The 20,614-nt window shown below is 40.3% G+C and overlaps 1 protein-coding gene across 5 annotated transcripts in view; it reads right to left on the bottom strand.

The window, feature by feature from the left end:
* NNT (nicotinamide nucleotide transhydrogenase) overlaps window positions 1-20,356 on the bottom strand; it is a 93,148-nt gene extending 72,792 nt beyond the window's left edge. The window contains exons 1-4 of one of the 5 annotated variants that reach the window (XM_059060879.2): window positions 20,147-20,356; window positions 8,964-9,167; window positions 3,641-3,870; window positions 1,058-1,275 (exon numbers count right to left, since the gene is read on the bottom strand). In XM_059060879.2, the coding sequence (XP_058916862.1) occupies window positions 1,058-1,275; window positions 3,641-3,870; window positions 8,964-9,114 (599 nt within the window). In that variant the 5' untranslated portion in view covers window positions 9,115-9,167; window positions 20,147-20,356. Of the gene's footprint in view, window positions 1-1,057; window positions 1,276-2,157; window positions 2,278-3,640; window positions 3,871-8,963; window positions 9,168-19,300; window positions 19,739-20,014 lie in introns of those variants that run through there. The other 4 variants (XM_059060877.2, XM_059060878.2, XM_059060876.2 and 1 more) reach the window with 4 other exon arrangements.
* Window positions 20,357-20,614: the final 258 nt, after the last annotated feature.

Below are 20,614 nucleotides of genomic sequence, written 5' to 3'. Positions count from 1 at the left end.
TGGCCATAGTTAGCCTTCAGTTATCAATATGGGTTTTGACGCCAGATGAAACTTCCTCAAGTGCACGCATTTTCCCTATTCATTAAATATTTTATGAATTTACCTATGTAAAACCTAATTAAAATGGTAAATCTACCAATATGTATATATTAGATCGAACCATATGAAACTGCTAATATCCAACCATTTCTGACCCTATGACAACAGCAATTTATGTTAACTAAACTTACTGTGGTAATAATTTCACAATATTATATATATATATAGCAAATCATTGTTTACACCTTAAACTTACACAATGTTCTATGTCAGTCATACTGTAATAAAACTGAGGAAAAAAAATAGTAATTTCAACCTAATATATACATAAATATACACATATATACACACACACATGAAATACAGTGTATCTCTGTTAAAGTACAGATAAATTCCAAAGAACAAAATTTGGGACATTATGTATTCAGAAGTCAGAAGTACTTTCTTAGCATAGACTCAGAAGCCTTATAATTAGTAAACTAAAAATAAGACTTTCTACATTGCACGCTTTCCCTTTCTCATCCTTTATAACTAACAGTCTAAAAAACAGTACTAGATCCATGTGAATTTTAAATCATTTATTCTAAATTGTTATCACTACCCTTGCTATCGACTTCAGTAAAATATGAGTTTACTATATTAAGGTTTTTGGATAATTAGAAATTACTAACACTAAGGTTTACTTACCATACAGTTTTTCATGAAAACAGATATTAAGATATTGCATTTCATTTTTTTAAAAAAAGTCATTTCCTTTGGTGGAAGGAAATACTACTTCCCTTCTCCCCATGAAGATTAAAAAGTAGTGTACAATAGCATGCAAAGTGAAGAGCCATTTCCCACTGATGACTGTGAAACAATACAAGTCTTAAAAATAATTTAAGTGCACTCTCAGAAGGCTGCAATCTCCAACAATCATTACAAGTAAAATCACTGTAAGAGAGAAGAGCTACAGTGAGAGTGTTTCTATAGTACCATTGTGCTTTTGTTCAGCTGGAATGGAAAAGAATCAACCTACCCAGCAATGTTGGCCATGGAGCTTAGCGCATCGTATCCCTGAGCAATTGTGACTCTTGGAACCTGGTCCATCGCCAGAACGGTAGTTTTCCTTTTGGAAAGTTTATTTAGCAAGTCTGGATTTTGGGTTGGGTAAATAAAACTAATCAGTGTTCCCGATGTTTTTAACAGGTCAACTTCATGAACACCTAACGTTGGGTTAAGCATAGGGGCTCGCACCTAAGAAAAAAGTCATCACCAATTAAAAATGTAAATGCCTTTATAATATTTTTAAGTAAACAAAACAATTAAAATAATATGCCATGACTGAAATAACACTCCAGAAGTAATCTCTCAGCAATAAATTTCTGACTCAATTCCTAAACAAAATAAAGCACACAAAGATCTATGCCACCTATCATCTCTCTGAACCTATGAGCTGGTCTGAGTAAGGAGCACACATACCTGGAAATAGTGTTGGGACAGGTTTGATAATGACAGGTAGAGCAGTAAAAAAATATGTAGGTTCTACAACAAACCTGTTCTCCCAAAATCTATTACTCTGGTAAAATTAAGGCATATTCGAATAAACAGGCAGGAAGTTTTTGTTGTGTGTTCAAAGATTCAACTCCTGTTAATTTTGGCAAGCACAAACATTTGGAGTGGTGAGAAGTTAAGAACAACATAAACTAAAATATCCATGGTAATATGTATCAATTTGTCACCTTAAAATTCCAGAAGAATATTTATAGGTGAACACAACTCAAACTAGTAGCCTTACTGAATTGGGTTTAAGCAAAAAGCTACAATATATTCTGTTACGTATCAGTCAATGAACACACACTGCACATGCTTGAAAGTTTCAAACGTCCACCTTTTCAAGCCAAATTTCTTTAAAATTCCATTTAAAAAGGTGTTTCAAAATGTGTTTCACATCCCTGTTTAAAATCAGTCTTAAAGTATATCATTTCATCAGTTCCCAATTTGCAGCAGTAGTGCTTTTAGGATAGTAAGCACGGGAAAAAAAAAAAAAAATAGCTCTGAGACTTATGTTTTAAAAGGAAACAGAAACACAAACACTGGGTCAATACTGTCATTTCACAGCATTTCATCTCAATTTACCTATGAGACACCTTTATCTGTTATTCCCATTTCAGTTGTTGATCTGGTGATGCATGTGATTTTAGGTTCTGGACTTTAATTAAGACTCTCTGACAAGGTCTATTTTTCCTCAGTGAGAATCTATAATATAGATTTAATAAAAATTAGAGGACAAATTTGAATTAATTCTCCTGGCCCCTATCAAATGCTCAGCTGAGACTGTTGATATCTGAGTGAGTTAAGCCACTAGAACGTTTCCCTGAAGGTGCTTTTTGGGTCTCTAGTTCCTCAGGATATTAACAGACTTGACTCAAAAAAGAGACCCTAAGATCAAGTAGTTTATTAGTACAAGTATAAGGTTACTTAAGTTTTTATATTATAGAATTTCTCAGTGCATTTAACATGCTCATACACACTGTGAATCCCTAAAAGGAACACAGAGCATTTCTAAAACTTATGTGCACCCTACTAATCCTTTTTTGTGGAACATCTCAAAAGGTTTTGGTCCCTAGAACAGACATTAGAATGGATTATACTCATTTTTCTATTTTCTCTAAGCTCTTTTACTATACCAAGATACATTACCAAGTATCAGTATACCTAAACACTTAAAAACTTAAACTGAATTACTATTTATCTCCATATCATATTGTTATTAATTTTCCATAGAAGAAAAGTTTTGTATCTCTGCAAAAAGCATGATTTAAGACCCTATCAAGTTATTCAGTGGACTGTATGTAAAAAAAAACTATATGATTGATTTCCCCTTAGAAATTAATGTAGAAAAAAAGTGGGTCTATCCTGAAAAAGTAAGAAGCTTATTTTAACCAGATAATCATGCTTATTTAATCCATACTTCCTTACTTGCCTTGGTTACAGAAGGCTTAGGATTTAAGTTAATGTTCAGATACAGTCTCTGTTTTCTCTACATGATTTTTTACTTAAGATTTTATTTGCAAAGCTCCTTAGCATGTGGAACTCTATTACACATTACCTTAGGACCTTTTACTAAAGCAGGTAAGGCTGCTCTAAGCCCAACACTGCTTTTTCCAGAATAGTCCTCCCTCTCTAGAAATAGTACCTATGTCAGTTAAATCACTGTTCCTTCAAGGTATCAGAAGATCATTCTACATTCGGTCCCAGGAAGAGTTCCATGCCTCCTTTCCATTCTAGAAGCAGTTAAACACTCACCTGAGGGTACTGTGGACATATAGGAAACATGCACTGAAAATTTTTCCTAGGCAATAAAGGGAATTTCCACATAGCAAATGTAAAAAGAAAGATCACTTCTTCTTTTCTCATGGTTAAGTATAGGTCACATTGCCTGATAAAAGTTCTACCGGAACATGAAGAATATTCACAACATGCAACCATTTCATTGAGAAAAACAGCATCATTTGAAAGTATGAAAAACTATAAGCATAGAAGAGATAATTTAATCTTTCTACAAGAAGATTTAGAAAAATCAGCATGCCATAAATGGAGGGGGGAAAGGAATAATTACTTTGACCACCAAATCAGAAGCCAGCACTTCCTTCACCCCTTGGATCTGGGCACCTGCTGCTCTGTAGTGATCATCTGAGAACTTGGAAGCTTCACCAGCACCCGATTCCACAACAATATTAAAACCCTGCTTGACCAAGGCCTGAACGCCAGCAGGAGACAATGCCACTCGCTTCTCATTTTGGAAAATCTCTTTGGGGACCCCAATAGTCAGTTGCTTATAGGGAACTCCTACAACAAAGACAAAAAAAAAATTTGGTAAGTAACAACACCAAAAGTCAGTGTTTTAATAATACAGTTCAGAAAACAGAAATGGGCAGTCTGTTCAAAATACACTGCACATACAGGTTGCTGTTCAAAATGATGTTCCTGATTCATACTCATAATTTTTTGACTTTTTTTGATAAGATGACTGGAAATTTTTATACCCACTCTCCTGAAAATCCTAAATATTTTATTTAACCAAATGGCTCTCTTCAAGGCCTATAACTAGCTTAGTTTATTCTTAGGGAAAAATACGTTGAAAGGCCACTCAACAGGCTAACCACACTCATCTAACTAACCCTCTCAGGTTTATGGTCTCCTGGTCTTTACCTTTAAGGAAGACAGAAGTAATTAACTATTTTGAAAAACAATCCTACACTAGACACTTTGATGGACTACCAGACCCAAAGTCCTTTTCTTGGCAATTTGGCCACAGGCGATTCCTCATAGATTTCCAAGTGTTGTATCTTAAGACCTTCCATTCTTGGCCACAACTGATTAGACCAGGGGTGGGCAGCTGGGTCAGAGATAACAGTCTACAGGCCAGACCTAAGGAAAACCAGCAGCCCATGAGATGACTTATACAGGAACTTTGCCCAAGGACACTCCATGTTGGCCAATGACTATCCAACCCAATCAGTTTCTCTCAAAGGGAGTTTGGGTGCAAGACCCACCGAAAAGGACAAAGAGAGTAGAATGGTGCAGCAGCTATTCATAAACACAGCCATGAGATAATCAAAGGGAGGTCAGCAGCCACAGTAGTAGAAAGAACAGTAGTGGACATGCAGAGGAGTCATGGCTATGAAATCCAGAATAACATCCCACTTTTCCAAGAAGTAGATGAAGGGTTTCCTGCACTCCCATACTTCCCAAGAATCCATAAAATAAAAATAAACCCTCATCACAAAATATAACCTGATGTGACTGTGTTGCCTGCAACACAAAAGAACCTGTATAACACAAGAGTTAAATTATTTATATATGGTTCAGACCAGACTTAGCTAAAGTAGACTTGTTTCTTCTGTTGTTTTACTCAATATATGGACACAAGCAGATTTTTTTTTAATGAAGAGCATCTGCTTCTATATAAGTTTTACTAAAGTTTAGAAAACCCACTCTAGCAATCTAAACTCTGAATATATATAATAAAAAAATAAATCAAATTATCTCTACAGAGTAATTTATTGAGACCTTAGAGAGACTAAATCAACCTAAAATAGCTACATTTGGACATACAGTCTTAGATCCCACACTGTTTAAGCAGTAATAATTGATAGTAAGCCAAAGGCAAACATATGCTCAATCTTGCTCTCTACTTAAAAGAGAGGGAGGAAAATAATTGAAAGCCGGCAAATATCTTGAATTAATGTGCAAAATTAAATTACATAAACTTATCTGGAGTTCACTTATCTGACAACCTCAAATTATCTAGGTCCTACATATAAGCCAATGAAGCTACCAAAGACAAATGAAGTCATATCAAAAGGATTTAGGATCCAACCTCAAAGGGCTTCTGCTGGCCAAATATGAGCCAATTTGAGCATCAAAAAGATAATTAATTGCAATGTAGTAAAATACATCTAAAGATGTTAAAATCCATGAGTTCAGGATAATAATAAATATTTCAAAATTCAAAAAATAAATATTTTCTAAAAGCTTCATTGGTCAACTCTGGAGAAACTAAGGTGTGGTAGGCAGAATCGTGGTTTCCCAAATATAACCATGTCCTAATCCTCAGAATCCAATACATGGCAAAGGAGAATTAAGGTAGCAGATGGAATTAAGGTTGTTAATCAGCTGACCTTGAAACAGGGAGAATATCATGGATTATTTGGGTGGGCCCAATGTAATCACATGGGTCCTTAAATGTGGAAGAAAGGAGCAGAAGAGTCAGAGTCAAAGAATAATTTGAAGATGCTATCCTGCTGGATTGGAAGGCAGAGGAAGAGGCCATGAGACAAGGAATGCAGGCAGTCCCCAGAAGCTGGAAAAGGCAAGGGAACAGATTCTCCCCTAGGGCCTCTGGAAGTGAGAACCATTTCAGACTTTGGCCTCCATAAGTGTAAAATAATAAATTTCTATTATATGAAGCCAGTAAGTTTGTGATCATCTGTTACAGCAGAAGTAGAAAATGTATACATAAGAAAACCAGCTGATTAGCAAAACTAGTAAATAATGGAAAATAATCAAACATCTACCCACCCTTCCAGTACAATCTCAGAGTAACTAAATAGAGTTGGCCCTCTGTATCCACAGATTCAACCAATCACAGATCAAAAATATTAAAAAGAAAAAAAATTCCAGAAAGTTCTGAAAAGCAAAACTTGATTGTATTAGGCTAAGATGATTTAAAGTATACAGGAAAAAAAAAAAGAGGGGCTTCCCTGGTGGCACAGTGGTTGAGAGTCTGCCTGCCGATGCAGGGGATACAGGTTCGTGCCCCAGTCCGGGAAGATCCCACATGCCGCGGAACAGCTGGGCCCGTGAGCCATGGCCGCTAAGCCTGCACGTCCAGAGCCTGTGCTCTACAACGGGAGGGGCCACAACAGTGAGAGGCCCGCATACCGCAAAATAAACAAACAAACAAACAAACAAATAAATAAATAAAGTGTACAGGAGGATGTGTGTAGCTTATATGCAAATACTACACCATTTTATATAAGGGACTTGAGCATCCGCAGATTTTGGTATCCACGGGAAGTCCTGGAACCAATTCCCCATGGATACCAAGGGATGACATAATACAGGGAAAGATTTTTTAATAGAAAAATTCTACCAATAAATGAAGATAAAAATGATAGAATATCACCATTTTAAAGCCCCTGATAAAATCACGGATTTACTTAATGATCATCAATCAAATGACTGCTACAGCCTTTGAGTGAAAAACTGATGGGAACTTCACAATAGATGGATCACACTGACAGCATCTAAACTCAGATTAATCTTCCTGATGTGCTGCAACAGACAGTACACAGCATCACCCATGAAGTACACTTGCCAAAAAAAGCAAACCTGAGTCTGATCAAGCCTCTAGCTCTAGCTAAATGTTACCGAAAATACAAGGGACAGAGAAACTGGTTAAATAATACCAAGGGAATTCAATAAGCTAAACCTAGATAGAATGTGAGAAATTCTACAGGACAACTAAATTCTTCAACAAATAAATTAAAAAGAAAACAGAGGAGGGCTTCCCTGGTGGCGCAGTGGTTGAGAATCCGCCTGCCGATGCAGGGGATACGGGTTCGTGCCCCGGTCCGGGAAGATCCCACATGCCGCGGAGCGGCTGGGCCCGTGAGCCATGGCCGCTGAGCCTGCGCGTCCGGAGCCTGTGCTCCGCAACGGGAGAGGCCACTGCAGTGAGAGGCCCGCGTACCACAAAAAAAAAAAGAAAACAGAGGAGAGGAACATACAGATCAAAAGAGACCTAAGAGACAAGCAAGCAAATACAACACATGGACCCTGTTTGGATCACCATTTGAACAAGGCAACTGTTAAAAAAGAAAAAGAAAAAGAAAAAGAAAGAAAAGGAAAGAAAAAATTGAGAAAATATGAATACTAACTGAAATTACTTTTCATGCTTTTCAATGTGGTAATGAAAGTGTGGTTATATTAAGGAATAAATAGGACCCTCATCTTTTAGAGTTAAAAAATAATTATCTAGGAAACAGTCAAGAGCCAGAAATTAAACAAACAAAAGAAGTCTTATGCATAGTTGATATAGAGATCTTGAAGTCCATTCTTTCACTAACAAGGACAATTCCCATGTGCTCACTGTAGTTATTGGCTTTTACTTTATACACAATTTTATCACACTGGATAATCTGGCTTTTCAGAACACTTTAAAAAAATCTGAAGATAAGGTAGAGGGCTCTCAAAGGCAGGTACCCTGCCAATAGTGACTTGTCATGAGAGAATAAGAAAAGAGCTGTGAAGTCTACAAAAGGCAGACATAAGAACTCAAAAAACAGAGCAGTTTAGGCATCCTTAATGCACAAATAGTCCTACAAACAAAAAGGGAATTATTCTATATGGCAAAGACTTCTGGTTTCTCTCAAATAACCATGCTGTTCCTCCCCTAAAAATAACAGAATGCTATTTTTATTTGAGTATGTTGCCGTGTAGAATAGAAAACTAAATGGCCAAGTCTCCCTTAGAGCTACATATTGCCACCTGTCTGAGCTCTGGCCAATGAGGTGTAGACAGAGTGCTAGAAGGGTCTCTGGGCAAGATGCTTAAAGGGATCTGACTCAGCTTAGAAGGTTCCCCTTTGACACTCTCCTCCTTCTGGCTTGCACTCCAGAACAGAAGCAAGTGGGGGTCCTAGCAAGGAAGGCCTTGTAGGCCACTAGAAGACTTCAGCTCTTACTCTGTGTGACCTAGGAAGCTAGTTGCAAATTTTGAATAGAAGAGTGACATGATCTTTCATTTTAAAAAAGATTATTCTCATTGGCATGTACAGAACAGACTGCTGTCGGGGACAGAAGTAGAAAGCACAGAGACCACTTATAAGACTAATGCAATAATCCAGGTGACAGATGATAGTAGCTTGGACCAGGATGATAACAGTGGTGATGATAAAAAGAGGAGAGATTCTAGATAAAAGGTAGAGCTGACCTATACCTATTATGCAGATCTGGAATGTCTCCAAGGTTTCTGACCTGAGCAACTGAGCTGAAGTTGCCATTTACTAAATCAAGAAACATTAATGCAGATCAATTAATACACCTAGTTCCTAATTCCTGAGCATAGCTGAGCCATATATGTACAATTCCCCAACACCGACCAGGAAAGAGGAAGAGCTGCTAGGAGAAATGGATACTATGAGCAATAGTTTCCTGGGTACAACTCAACTGATTTGACATTTTTTTTCTATTATATTTTCTTTTCTGTTAGCACTGATAGTTAGGAACTTCCATACATGGAAAATATAAGAAAGCACTCATTTCGTTTTTTACTCAAAATGATCACTGGCAAACACAGGACTGTAAAACTGCATGCCTTACTTTATCTATCAACAGGAGATCTATTGGCCCCTATGACGTGAAGTGAGACTTTACCTGGTTTTACAGAGGCTTTACACCACAGCGCCTGATGAGTGTGAAATGTTCGTAAAAAATCCTTCTTCCTAGGTAGAACCTTACAGGACCCCAAATTGCTACGGAAAGGGCAGGAACAGCCAGTCACCACTGTTTTCAATAGGTTTGCCATGTTCACAGGAGCTCCCAACTTTCTGAATCCCCAATTTCCTTGAGGGCAAATCACTAAAGGAAAGAAAACGAAACATTTATGTGCTGAGAAAAACATACTTTGCCTTTTGTACATCAAAAACATTTTTTTAAAAAAAGCTAATTCAAAGAGGTTGGAAAATAACAGTTAAATGTGGGCATCTACAATGAATTTATTTGCCAAGTCCTTTACTTACAGAAGATGCTTCAAAAGTTTGTTTCCAATTCAGGTATTTAAAATTTGGAATCCGTTTTCCCACTTAAATTGTAGTTATAAACTCACTATTCAATTCCAAGCCTAGGTCACATAAGTCTAATTGATCCTTAATGTAGCTAGAAAGTTTTAAAAAAATGCTATAAAGTCCAGTCACATCTTACATGAAAGTTACTGTCTAAGTCAGCTTGTCCAGCAAAAATTGCATAAAATCAAAATTACCAATAATTTCCCTTAGATTGTCTAAAATACTATACAATACAGTAGTACTTGTTTAGCCACCGCGCTATACAGAAAACACCTGCATATTTTTCAGTGCAGCAGGATATTCATCCTGTGAGATACCCCCCCAAACCCAGACTGACTGAGTGAATGAGAGATTCATGTTTGTTAGGTGTACATCGCAAGAAAATTAAACATGCATGGAATATGACTCCAATTTTTAAAAAGAAAGAAAAATTCCATGGTTAACCTTATCACATAGGTTTGTGCTTGCAGATGTGGGCATAACTAGGAATTCTCTCAGTGGTTCCCACAAGTGGCCAGTTTTTGCCAGCTCTAACTGAGCTAGGTGAAGTATCATTGACCTTTGCTGTTTCTGAGGCTTCAGTGGCTACCTCCACCACCCTCCATGGCAGATCCCCAGGGGTACATGGAAGGCACTCCCACCATACCCCTGACTCCCAATGCTCTCTTTCCTTTAAAAATGGGAAGAAGTAGAGGACCTGGAACTCCATCAATCAACCTCAGCTAACCTCACTAACTATGCCTTTAGGCTCTGCCCCATCATGCAGGCCCTCCTGGGGCCCAACACCCAAACCCAGCAGACTCCATAAACATACTTCCTGCCTCCAGAGGAAGAAGGGTCTAACTCATTTTTTATGTCATAACTACTGCCACAACTCCCTGAAGCAACTTCCTACAAACACCAGAAAGCAACAATGGGAAAAGAAGTGCTCGATCCAGGTAGGGCTTATTCTTAAGATGTCCTTTAATTCAACAAACATGCACTGAGGGCACAGAAAGCAGAGTAACACAAATCCAAAGTTCCAGGCATCAAAGAAGATCATGTCCTCCTACAAGGTTAAGAATCGGAAGGGAAAGGCATTTGAGAAGGAGAGAAAACTATGAAAAAAGCTAAGGAAGAGGGAGCATGCAAGACGTGTTCAGGCATGATATCAAAAATGTGAATAATACTTTGCGTTCAAATAGAAGGTTTTATATTTTCACAGCATGTCCATATATGTCATTTCATCACAGTCCTAAAGCATTCCTGAGTCAATAAATACCTTCCTCATTCATTCATAGGTCACTTCTAGGGTTATTCATGCCTGAGAACGGAGAGCAAATAAGTTCAGAATTCAGCCACCCATTGGAAACATTCACTGAATCTATGCCAAGAACTGAGGGAGATACAAATATATATAAAATAATTCTTGGATTTGGGAACCAAGATGGTGGAGTAGAAGGACGTGCTCTCACTCCCTCTTGCGAGAACACCAGAATCACAACTAGCTGCTGGACAATCATCAACAGGAAGACACTGGAACTCACCAAAAAAGATACCCCACATCCAAAGACAAAGGAGAAGCCACAGTGAGATGGTAGGATGGGCGCAATCACAGTAAAATCAAATCCCATAACTGGTGGGTGGGTGACTCACAAACTGGAGAACAATTATACCACAGAAGTCCACCGACTGGAGTGAAGGTTCTGAGCCCCACATCAGGCTGCTCAACCTGAGGGTCCGGCAACGGGAGGAGGAATTCCTAGAAAATCAGACTTTGAAGGCCAGCAGGATTTGACTGCAGGACTTTGACAGAACAGGGGGAAACAGAGACTCCACTCTTGGAGGGCACACACAAAGTAGTGTGCACATAGGGACCCAGGGGAAGGAGCAGTGACCCCAGGGGAGACTGAACCAGACCTACCTGCTAGTGTTGGAGGGTCTCCTGCAGAGGCGGGGGGTGGCTGTGGCTCACCGTGGTAACAAGGACACTGGGAGCAGAAGTTCTAGAAAGTACTCCTTGGCATGAGCCCTCCCAGCGTCCACCATTACCCCTCAAAAGAGCCCAGGGAGGCTCCAGTGTTGGGTTGCCTCAGGCCAAACAAGCAACAGGGAGCGAACCCAGCCCCACCCATCAGCAGTCAAGCGGATTAAACTTTTACTGAGTTCCACCTACGAGAGCAACAGTCAGCTCTACCCATCACCAGTCCCTCCCATCAGTAAACTTGCATAAGCCTCTTAGATAGCCTCATCCACCAGAGGGTAGACAGCAGAAACAAGAACTACAATCCTGCAGGCTGTGGAACAAAAATCACATTCACAGAAAGACAGACAAGATGAAAAGGCAGAAGGCAATGGACCACATGAAGGAACAAGATAAAACCCCAGAAAAACAACTAAATGAAGTGGAGGTAGGCAACCTTCCATTAAAAGAATTCAGAATAACGATAGGGAAGATGATCCAGAACCTCGGAAAAAGAATGGAGGCAAAGATCGAGAAGATCCAAGAAATGTTTAACAAAGACCTAGAAGAATTAAAGAACAAACAAACAGAGATGAACAATACAATAACTGAAATGAAAACTACACTAGAAGGAATCAATAGCAGAATAACTGAGGGAGAAGAACAGATAAGTGACCTGGAAGACAGAATGGTGGAATTCACTGCTGCAGAACAGAATAAAGAAAAAAGAATGAAAAGAAATGAAGACAGCCTAAGAGAACTCTGGGACAACATTAAACACGACAACATTCGCATTATAGGGGTCCCAGAAGGAGAAGAGAGAGAGAAAGAAGCAGAGAAAATATCTGAAGAGATTATAGTCAAAAACTTCCCTAACATGGGAAAGGTAATAGCCACCCAAGTCCAGGAAGTGAAGAGAGTCCCACACAGGTAAACACAAGGAGAAACACGCCAAGACATATAGTAATCAAATTGGCAAAAATTAAAGACAAAGAAAAATTATTAAAAGCAGCAAGGGAAAAATGACAAATAACATACAAGGGAACTCCCAAAAGGTTAACAGCTGATTTCTCAGCAGAAACTCTACAACCCAGAAGGGAGTGGCATGATATACTTCAAGTGATAAAAGGGAAGAACCTACAACTAAGATTACTCTACCTGACAAGAATCTCATTCAGATTTGATGGAGAAATCAAAAGCTTTACAGACAAGCAAAAGCTAAGGGAATTCAGCACCACCAAACCAGCTCTACAACAAATGCTACAGGAACTTCTCTAAGTGGAAAACACAAGAAAAGGACCTACAAAAACAAACCTAAAACAATTAAGAAAATGGTCATAGGAACATACATATCAATAATTACCTTAAACGTGAATGGATTAAATGCTCCAACCAAAAGACACAGGCTTGCAGAATGGATACAAAAACAAGACCCATATATATGCTGTGTACAAGAGACCCACTTCAGACCTAGGGATACATTCAGACTGAAAGTGAGGGGATAGAAAAAGATATTCCATGCAAATGGAAATCAAAAGAAAGCTGGAATGGTAACACTCATATCAGATAAAATAGACTTTAAAATAAAGAATGTTAAAAGAAACAAGGAAGGACACCACATAATGATCAGGGGATCAATCCAAGAAGAAGATATAACAATTATAAATATACATGCAACCAACATAGGACCACCTCAATACATAAGGCAACTGCTAACAGCTATAAAAGAGGAAATCGACAGTAACACAATAATAGTAAGGGACTTCAACACCTCACTTACACCAATGGACAGATCATCCAAAATGCAAATAAATAAGGAAACAGAAGCTCTAAATGACACAACAGACCAGATAGATTTAATTGATATTTATAGGACATTCCATCCAAAAACAGCAGATTACACTTTCTTCTCAAGTGTGCACGGAACATTCTCCAGGATAGATCACATCGTGGGTCACAAATCAAGCCTCAGTAAATTTAAGAAAACTGAAATCATATCAAGCACCTTTTCCGACCACAATGCTACGAGATTAGAGATCAATTACAGGGAAAATAATGTAAAAAACACAAACACATGGAGGCTAAACAATATGTTACTAAATAACCAAGAGCTCACTGAAGAAATCAAACAGGAAATCAAAAAATACCTAGAGACAAATGACAATGAAAACACGACGATCCAAAACAACAAAAGCAGTTCTAAGAGGGAAGTTTATAGCTATACAAGCCTACCTCAAGAAACAAGAAAAGGGCTTCCCTGGTGGTGCAGTGGTTGGGAATCTGCCTGCCAGTGCAGGGGACACGGGTTCGAGTCCTGGTCCAGGAGGATCCTACATGCCGTGGAGCAGCTGGGCGTGTGCGCCACAATGAACGAGGTCCACGAGCCTGGAGCCTGTGCTCCGCAGCGGGAGGGGCCACCTTGGTGAGAAGCCCATGCACCACAACAAAGACACAAAGCAGCCAAAAATAAATAAATAAAATAATTTTTAGGGCTTCCCTGGTGGTGCAGTGGTTGAGAATCTGCCTGCTAATGCAGGGGACATGGGTTCGAGACCTGGTCTGGGAAGACCTCACATGCCGCGGAGCAACTAGGCCCTTGAGCCACAACTCATGAACCTGCGCGTATGGAGCTTGTGGTCCACAACAAGAGAGGCCGCGATAGTGAGAGGCCCGTGCACCGCGATGAAGCGTCGCTCCCGCTTGCCACAACTAGAGAAAGCCCTCGCACAGAAATGAAGACCCAACACAACCAAAAGTAAAGTAAAATAAATAAATAAAAGAAATGCATTTCCATTTAAAAAAAAAAAAGAAGAAACAAGAAAAATCTCAAACAATCTAACCTTATACCTGAAGGAACTAGAGAAAGAAGAACAAACAAACCCTAAAGTTAGCAGAAGGAAAGAAATCATAAAGAGCAGAAATAAATGAAATAGAAACAAAGAAAACAATAGAAAAGATCAATAAAACTAAAAGCTGGTTCTTTGAGAAGATAAACAAAATTGATAAGCCATTAGCCAGACTCATCAAGAAAAAGAGGGAGAGAGAGGACTCAAATCAATAAAATTAGAAATGAAAAAGGAGAAGTTACAACAGACACCGCAGAAATACAAAACAGCATAAGAGACTACTACAAGCAACTCTGCCAGTTAAATGGACAACCTGGAAGAAATGGACAAGTTCTTAGAAAGGTATAATCTTCCAAGATTGAACCAGGAAGAAATAGAAAATATGAACAGACCAATCACAAGTGATGAAATTGAAACTGTGATTAAAAATCTTCCAACAAACAAAAGTCCACGACCAGATGGCTTCACAGGTGAATTCTATCAAACATTTAGAGAAGAGCTAACACCCATCCTTCTCAAAGTCTTCCAAAACATTGCAAAGGAAGGAACACTCCCAAACTCATTCTATGAGGCCACTATCACCCTGATACCAAAACCAGACAAAGATACTATAAAAAAAGAAAATTACAGACCAATATCCCTGATGAACATAGATGAAAAAATCCTCAACAGAATACTAGCAAACTGAATCCAACAACACATTAAAAGGATCATACACCATGATCAAGTGGGATTTATCCCAGGGATGCAAGGATTCTTCAATATACAAAAATCAATCAATGTGATACATCATATTGACAACTTTAAGAATAAAAACCATATGATCATCTGAATAGATGCAGAAAAAGCTTTTGACAAAATTCAGCACACATTTATGATAAAAACTATCCAGAAAGTGGGCATAAAGGGAACCTACCTCAACATAATAAAGGCCATATATGACAAACCCACAGCAAACATCATTCTCAATGGTGAAAAACTGAAAGCATTTCCTCTAAGATGAGGAACGAGACAAGGATGTCCACTCTCGCCACTATTTTTCAACATAGTTTTGGAAGTCCTAGCCATGGCAATCAGAGAAGAAAAAGAAATAAAAGGAATACAAATTGGAAAAGAAGAAGTAAAACTGTCACTGTTTGCAGATGACATGATACGCTACATAGAGAATCCTAAAAATGCCACCAGAAAACTACTAGATAATCAATGAATTTGGTAAAGTTTCAGGATACAAAATTAATGCACAGAAATCTCTTGCATTCCTATTCCCTAAGGATGAAAAATCTGAAAGAGAAATGAAGGAAACACTCCCATTTACCACTGCACCAAAAAGAATAACATACCTAGGAATAAACATACCTAGGGAGACAAAATACCTGTATGCAGAAAACTATAAGACACTGATGAAAGAAATTAAAGATGATACCAACAGATGGAGAGATATACCATGTTCTTGGATTGGAAGAATCAATATTGTGAAAATGACTATACTACCCAAAGCAATCTACAGATTCAGTGCAATCCCTATCAAATTACCAATGGCACTTTTTACGGAACTAGAACAAAAAAAATCTTAAAATTTGTATGGAGACACCAAAGACCCCGAATAGCCAAAGCAGTCTTGAGGGAAAAAAACGGAGCTGGAGGAATCAGACTCTCTGACTTCAGACTATACTATAAAGCTACAGTAATCAAGACAATATGGTACTGGCACAAAAACAGAAACATAGATCAATGGAACAAGATAGAAAGTCCAGAGGTAAACCCACACACCTATGGTCAACTAATCTATGACAAAGGAGGCAAGGATATACAATGGAGAAAAGACAGTCTCTTCAATAAGTGGTGCTGGGAAAACTGGACAGCTACATGTAAAAGAATGAAATCAGAACACTCTCTAACACCATACACAAAAATAAACTCAAAATGGATTAGAGACCTAAATGTAAGACCGGACACTATAAAACTCTTAGAGGCAAACATAGGAAAAACACTCTTTGACATAAATCACAGCATGAGCTTTTTTGATCCACCTCCTAGAGTAATGGAAATAAAAACAAAAATAAACAAATGGGACCTAATTAAACTTAAAAGCTTTTGCACAGCAAAGAAAACCATAAACAAGATGAAAAGACAACTCTCAGAATGGCAGAAAATATTTGCAAACAAATCAATGGACAAAGGATTAATCTCCAAAATATATAAACAACTCATGCAGCTCAATATTTAAAAAACAACCCAATTCAAAAATGGGCAGAAGACCTAAATAGACATTTCTTCAAAGAAGACATACAGATGGCCAACAAACACATCAAAAGCTGCTCAACATCACTAATTATTAGAGAAATGCAAATCAAAACTACAATGAGGTGTCACCTCACACCAGTTAGAATGGGCATCATCAGAAAATCTACAAACAACAAATGCTGGAGAGGGTGTGGAGAAAAGGGAGCCCTCTTGCACTGTTGGTGGGAATGTAAATTGATACAGCCACTATGGAGAATAGTATGGAGGTTCCTTAAAAAACTACAAATAGAATTACCATATGACCCAGCAATCCCGCTACTGTGCACATACCCAGAGAAAACCATAATTCAAAAAGACACATGCACCCCAATGTTCATTGCAGTACTATTTACAATAGCCAGGTCATGGAAGCAACCTAAATGCCCATTGACAGATGAATGGATAAGGAAGATGTGGTATATATATACAATGGAATAGTACTCAGCCATAAAAAGAAACGAAATCAGGTCATTTGTTGAGACGTGGATGGATCTAGAGTCTGTCATACAGAGTGAAGTAAGTCAGAAAGAGAAAAACAAATATCGTATAGTAATGCATATATGTGGAACCTAGAAAAATGGTACAGATGAACCGGTTTGCAGGGCAGAAACTGAGACACAGATATAGAGAACAAACATATGGATACCAAGCGGGGTAAGCAGCATGGGGGTCAGGGTGGTGGTATGATGAAGTGGGAGATTGGGATTGACATGTATACACTGATGTATAAAACTGATGACTAATAAGGACCTGCTGTATAAAAAAATAAATTTAATTTAATTTAAAAATTTTTAAAAAAAGATAATTCTTGTCTTGAGGGAGATTTTGAACTACCATTACCAAGGACCTAGTCCTATCCCAACTTCCCCACTTACCCTAGTTTCTCTTCTTGGATCATCCCAGCTCCCCAACAACCATCGATCTCACTGGTCAGGCTTAGCCAGACCTCATCAGCAAAAGAACAAAGCTGGCTAGGCCGGGTATAGTCTAAGTCTGCCACTCACTCGCTGTTTGACCTGAATCTCTCAGCACTTCAGTCTGCTCATCTATAAAAGGAGCACAGGAAAAGCTCCTTTGTAGGACCCCATTAGGCTCTAGAAGTTTTATGATTAGATTTGCAATGCTTTAAAGCTGAAGTCCTATTTCATGGCCTAGAACCTGGAAAATTAGCCCTGCCTATTTGAAAATGTCACGAAGCCTAAATCAAATAAAAATTACCCTGAAAGATATTCAGAGAATATTTGAACCATGCTATCACAGCCTAGTACTTGTTTACGTCAAAGATAGTACAGTTGACCCTTGAACAACAGGGGTTTGAACTGCATGGGTCCACTCCTAGGTGGCTATTTTTCAATAGTAAATATTAACAATACTACAATATACACAGTCCGTGGTTGGCTGAATCCTCAGATACAGAGGGCCCTTATTCAAGAGCCAACTGTATTCCATCTTAATTTTCACATTTTCCCCTATTTTCGCTTTAAAGCTCTCTGCTGTTTTATTATCCATGTCTTCTATGGCTTTTAAGCAATGGAGAAAAACTTTACAACTCAAAACTGAAAAAAAACCTGTTTTTTTTTTAGTATGGCATTCATACAGCCGTTTAACGTAAGTTATTTTGGTAAATATCTCCCCTAAGATTAAAATCCTTGGAGGCAAGCACCTGAGAGGATAGCATTGAGGCTAAGAGGGTGAACTCCTGGTTGGAAGGCCCCACTCTGCAACGCGTTAGCTGTGTCACCCTGGCAAGTCACTTCTTTGTGTCTGATTTCACCACCTTTAAAATGGGGACAATAATAATGGCACCTATCATATAGGGTTATTGTGAGGATTAAAAGGACACAGTATCTTTATTGCTATCAGTGTTCACTTTGGTATTACCTCTGGCCCAGTGCCTTGCACAAAATAGAGGAAATCAACAAGTATTGTTTGACTGAGTGAATGAATAACTAGAGCAAGGTAACCTGAAGGCTGGGGATCTATGAACACATTCTCCAAGGAGCTTCAGGAAATTTCCTTTTAAAATTAAATGCTATATAGCTTTGTGGAAAAGTGATTCCATCAGCAAAGCTAAGCAGCGTGAGCACACTTGCTGATAAGAAAGCAATCCTAAACTGCCCATTCAATTAAAAAAAAAAAAAAAGCCAAAGTTTCCAAGTAAAAGGGGTGCCCTGGAGAAGAGCGAAATATTTTAAATTAAAGCACACAAGCCTCACCGTTCCTAACAGAGCCTGTCCTACAAGACTCCTTACAGATTCCTGAAGGACTTCCCTGCACCAGAGGGCGAATAAAGGACGCCTGCAACTTTAATAAACAAGTTACACTTCTAAAACGAGACATACCAACCAAGGACACAATACCCTACAAAAGCTTAGACTGGCAGGCAGCGTGACGTCGCCCAAAGCCACGGGTTCAGCTCCTCCCTCTGCAACTAAACTGCCACCCTGCTGGCATCTGCCCGAGACCGCTATTTATAACCTTCCCCGGAAGCCGATTGGCCGAGGCGGCGTGTAATAGTCATTCCGCCTCCGGAGTTCGAATCAGCTCTGCCCCCTCCGCTGTCTCTCCCGCATTGCCAGCTCCGGCCCCACTCTCGGCCCAATAGAGGCATGCCCCGACCACCACCAGCCCGCCTCCGACATACACTCACAACTTTCGACACCAACTATGTCTCCAGCCAGTCACCCACCCCAAATTCCCTCCGGGTTCAAGCACAATTTCGGGGCGTCCAGGTGCCACCTCTCCGGGTGTACCCCGCACCAAGAGTCCTCTATGACCTCCTTCCCTTCTTCCATCCTGTAACCTGAAACAACCCCGTACAAATCCCGCCGCCCCACAAAGCTCCAAAATCTGCACCTGCACAGCTGACACCTCGTTCCCTGCACTCAGCGAAGACGCAGTTTTCGAATCCACCATCCCCCACTTGCTTCCACGTCTCCCCCGCTCTAGACACGAAAGGGGGCCCTCGAGGCACGGTTCTCCTTCCCGGCCCAAGGCTCCCGAGGGTCCACACCATGTGCCGGGGTCACTGCCGACCCCGCCCCCTTCGGCTCCTTGACAGGTCTCCTTCTCCGCAGGCGCCAGGATCTTCTGGACCAGCCCCGCGCCCCTTCCCCAGCTGCGCCCCAGGAGCACGCCCGGGCTGCCCGCGCCTTGACGCTCACCTTGGCAGGGAGGCCGGGCGGCCGCGGGTTGCGAGGGGACGCCGCGCTGGCAGACGCGGGCTCCAGCCCCGCGGCGCGGCGCCTCCAACCCGGAAGAACAGCCCCAAGCCGGTGGTGCTGAGGCCACGTGACGACTGCACAGCCCCCACCCCGGCCCAGCGCACTCTCCTCGCCGGGCCCTTCTTCCCGCCCGGCCTCCTCCACCAGCCCGCCCGCCCGCCCGCCAGCCCTCTCTCCGAATGAGAAAACGACCTCACGAAATGCCCCTTAGCGCACAAAGGCCAGTTACCCCAAGGAGCCCTTCCCTCTCCTTGGTGGCAGCTAAAAACCTCTTTGTCCCGGGCTCGACCTGCGGCCCCCCGCCACCCCCCCGCGCTTTCCCTGTGCCCGTCCTTGTCAATCAAACCTGGAGCCCAACGCAGGCGCTGAAGTTTCCAGGGCTACATTGGTCCTCTCCTGGAGACCCAGTTACAAAGTGTGATCGCGTCTCCAGTGTCCCACCAGAACAAATGAAATAACAGAACTCCACTTTTGGTACCTGACTTTCCTCTAGCTGTCTAGGAAAAATCAGAACTTCTAAAACAGAAGACCAAAAGACAAGTGGGAGGAGGCCAGGAGGTGGTGAAGGGCGGGAATGGGGGCGTTGTTTTTCCATTCCGGACGGAGGGGTGGAGTTAAATTCCTCTGAAAAGAAGTCAAGGCCCCAAAATTAACACACATCTGCTGACTGGTCTTCCTACGGCACGCCCACAGAAAGTCGTGTGCTTCTGTTCGTGTTAATATCCAGGGGCTGGAGAGCGCCCTTGGTGGACGTTAAGTGTCCTGACCAGGCCTAGGCTGATTTCGGCAGAATAACTAAAGGACGCTGAAACGTAATGACTTGTGTTACTTAGTCTGCAGGTGTCTTCTGATTAAAAGTGGGAATAATAGTATAAATTGGTTCACTTACCCCAAAACTGAATCATCACGAAGTGTCAGTATGGTCACTGCATTTTTACTTTAATTG

Source organism: Kogia breviceps, chromosome 4 (genome assembly GCF_026419965.1).
Source record: "Kogia breviceps isolate mKogBre1 chromosome 4, mKogBre1 haplotype 1, whole genome shotgun sequence".
NCBI classification, from domain to species: domain Eukaryota; kingdom Metazoa; phylum Chordata; class Mammalia; order Artiodactyla; family Physeteridae; genus Kogia; species Kogia breviceps.
This window is presented reverse-complemented; position numbering and strand designations above follow the sequence as displayed.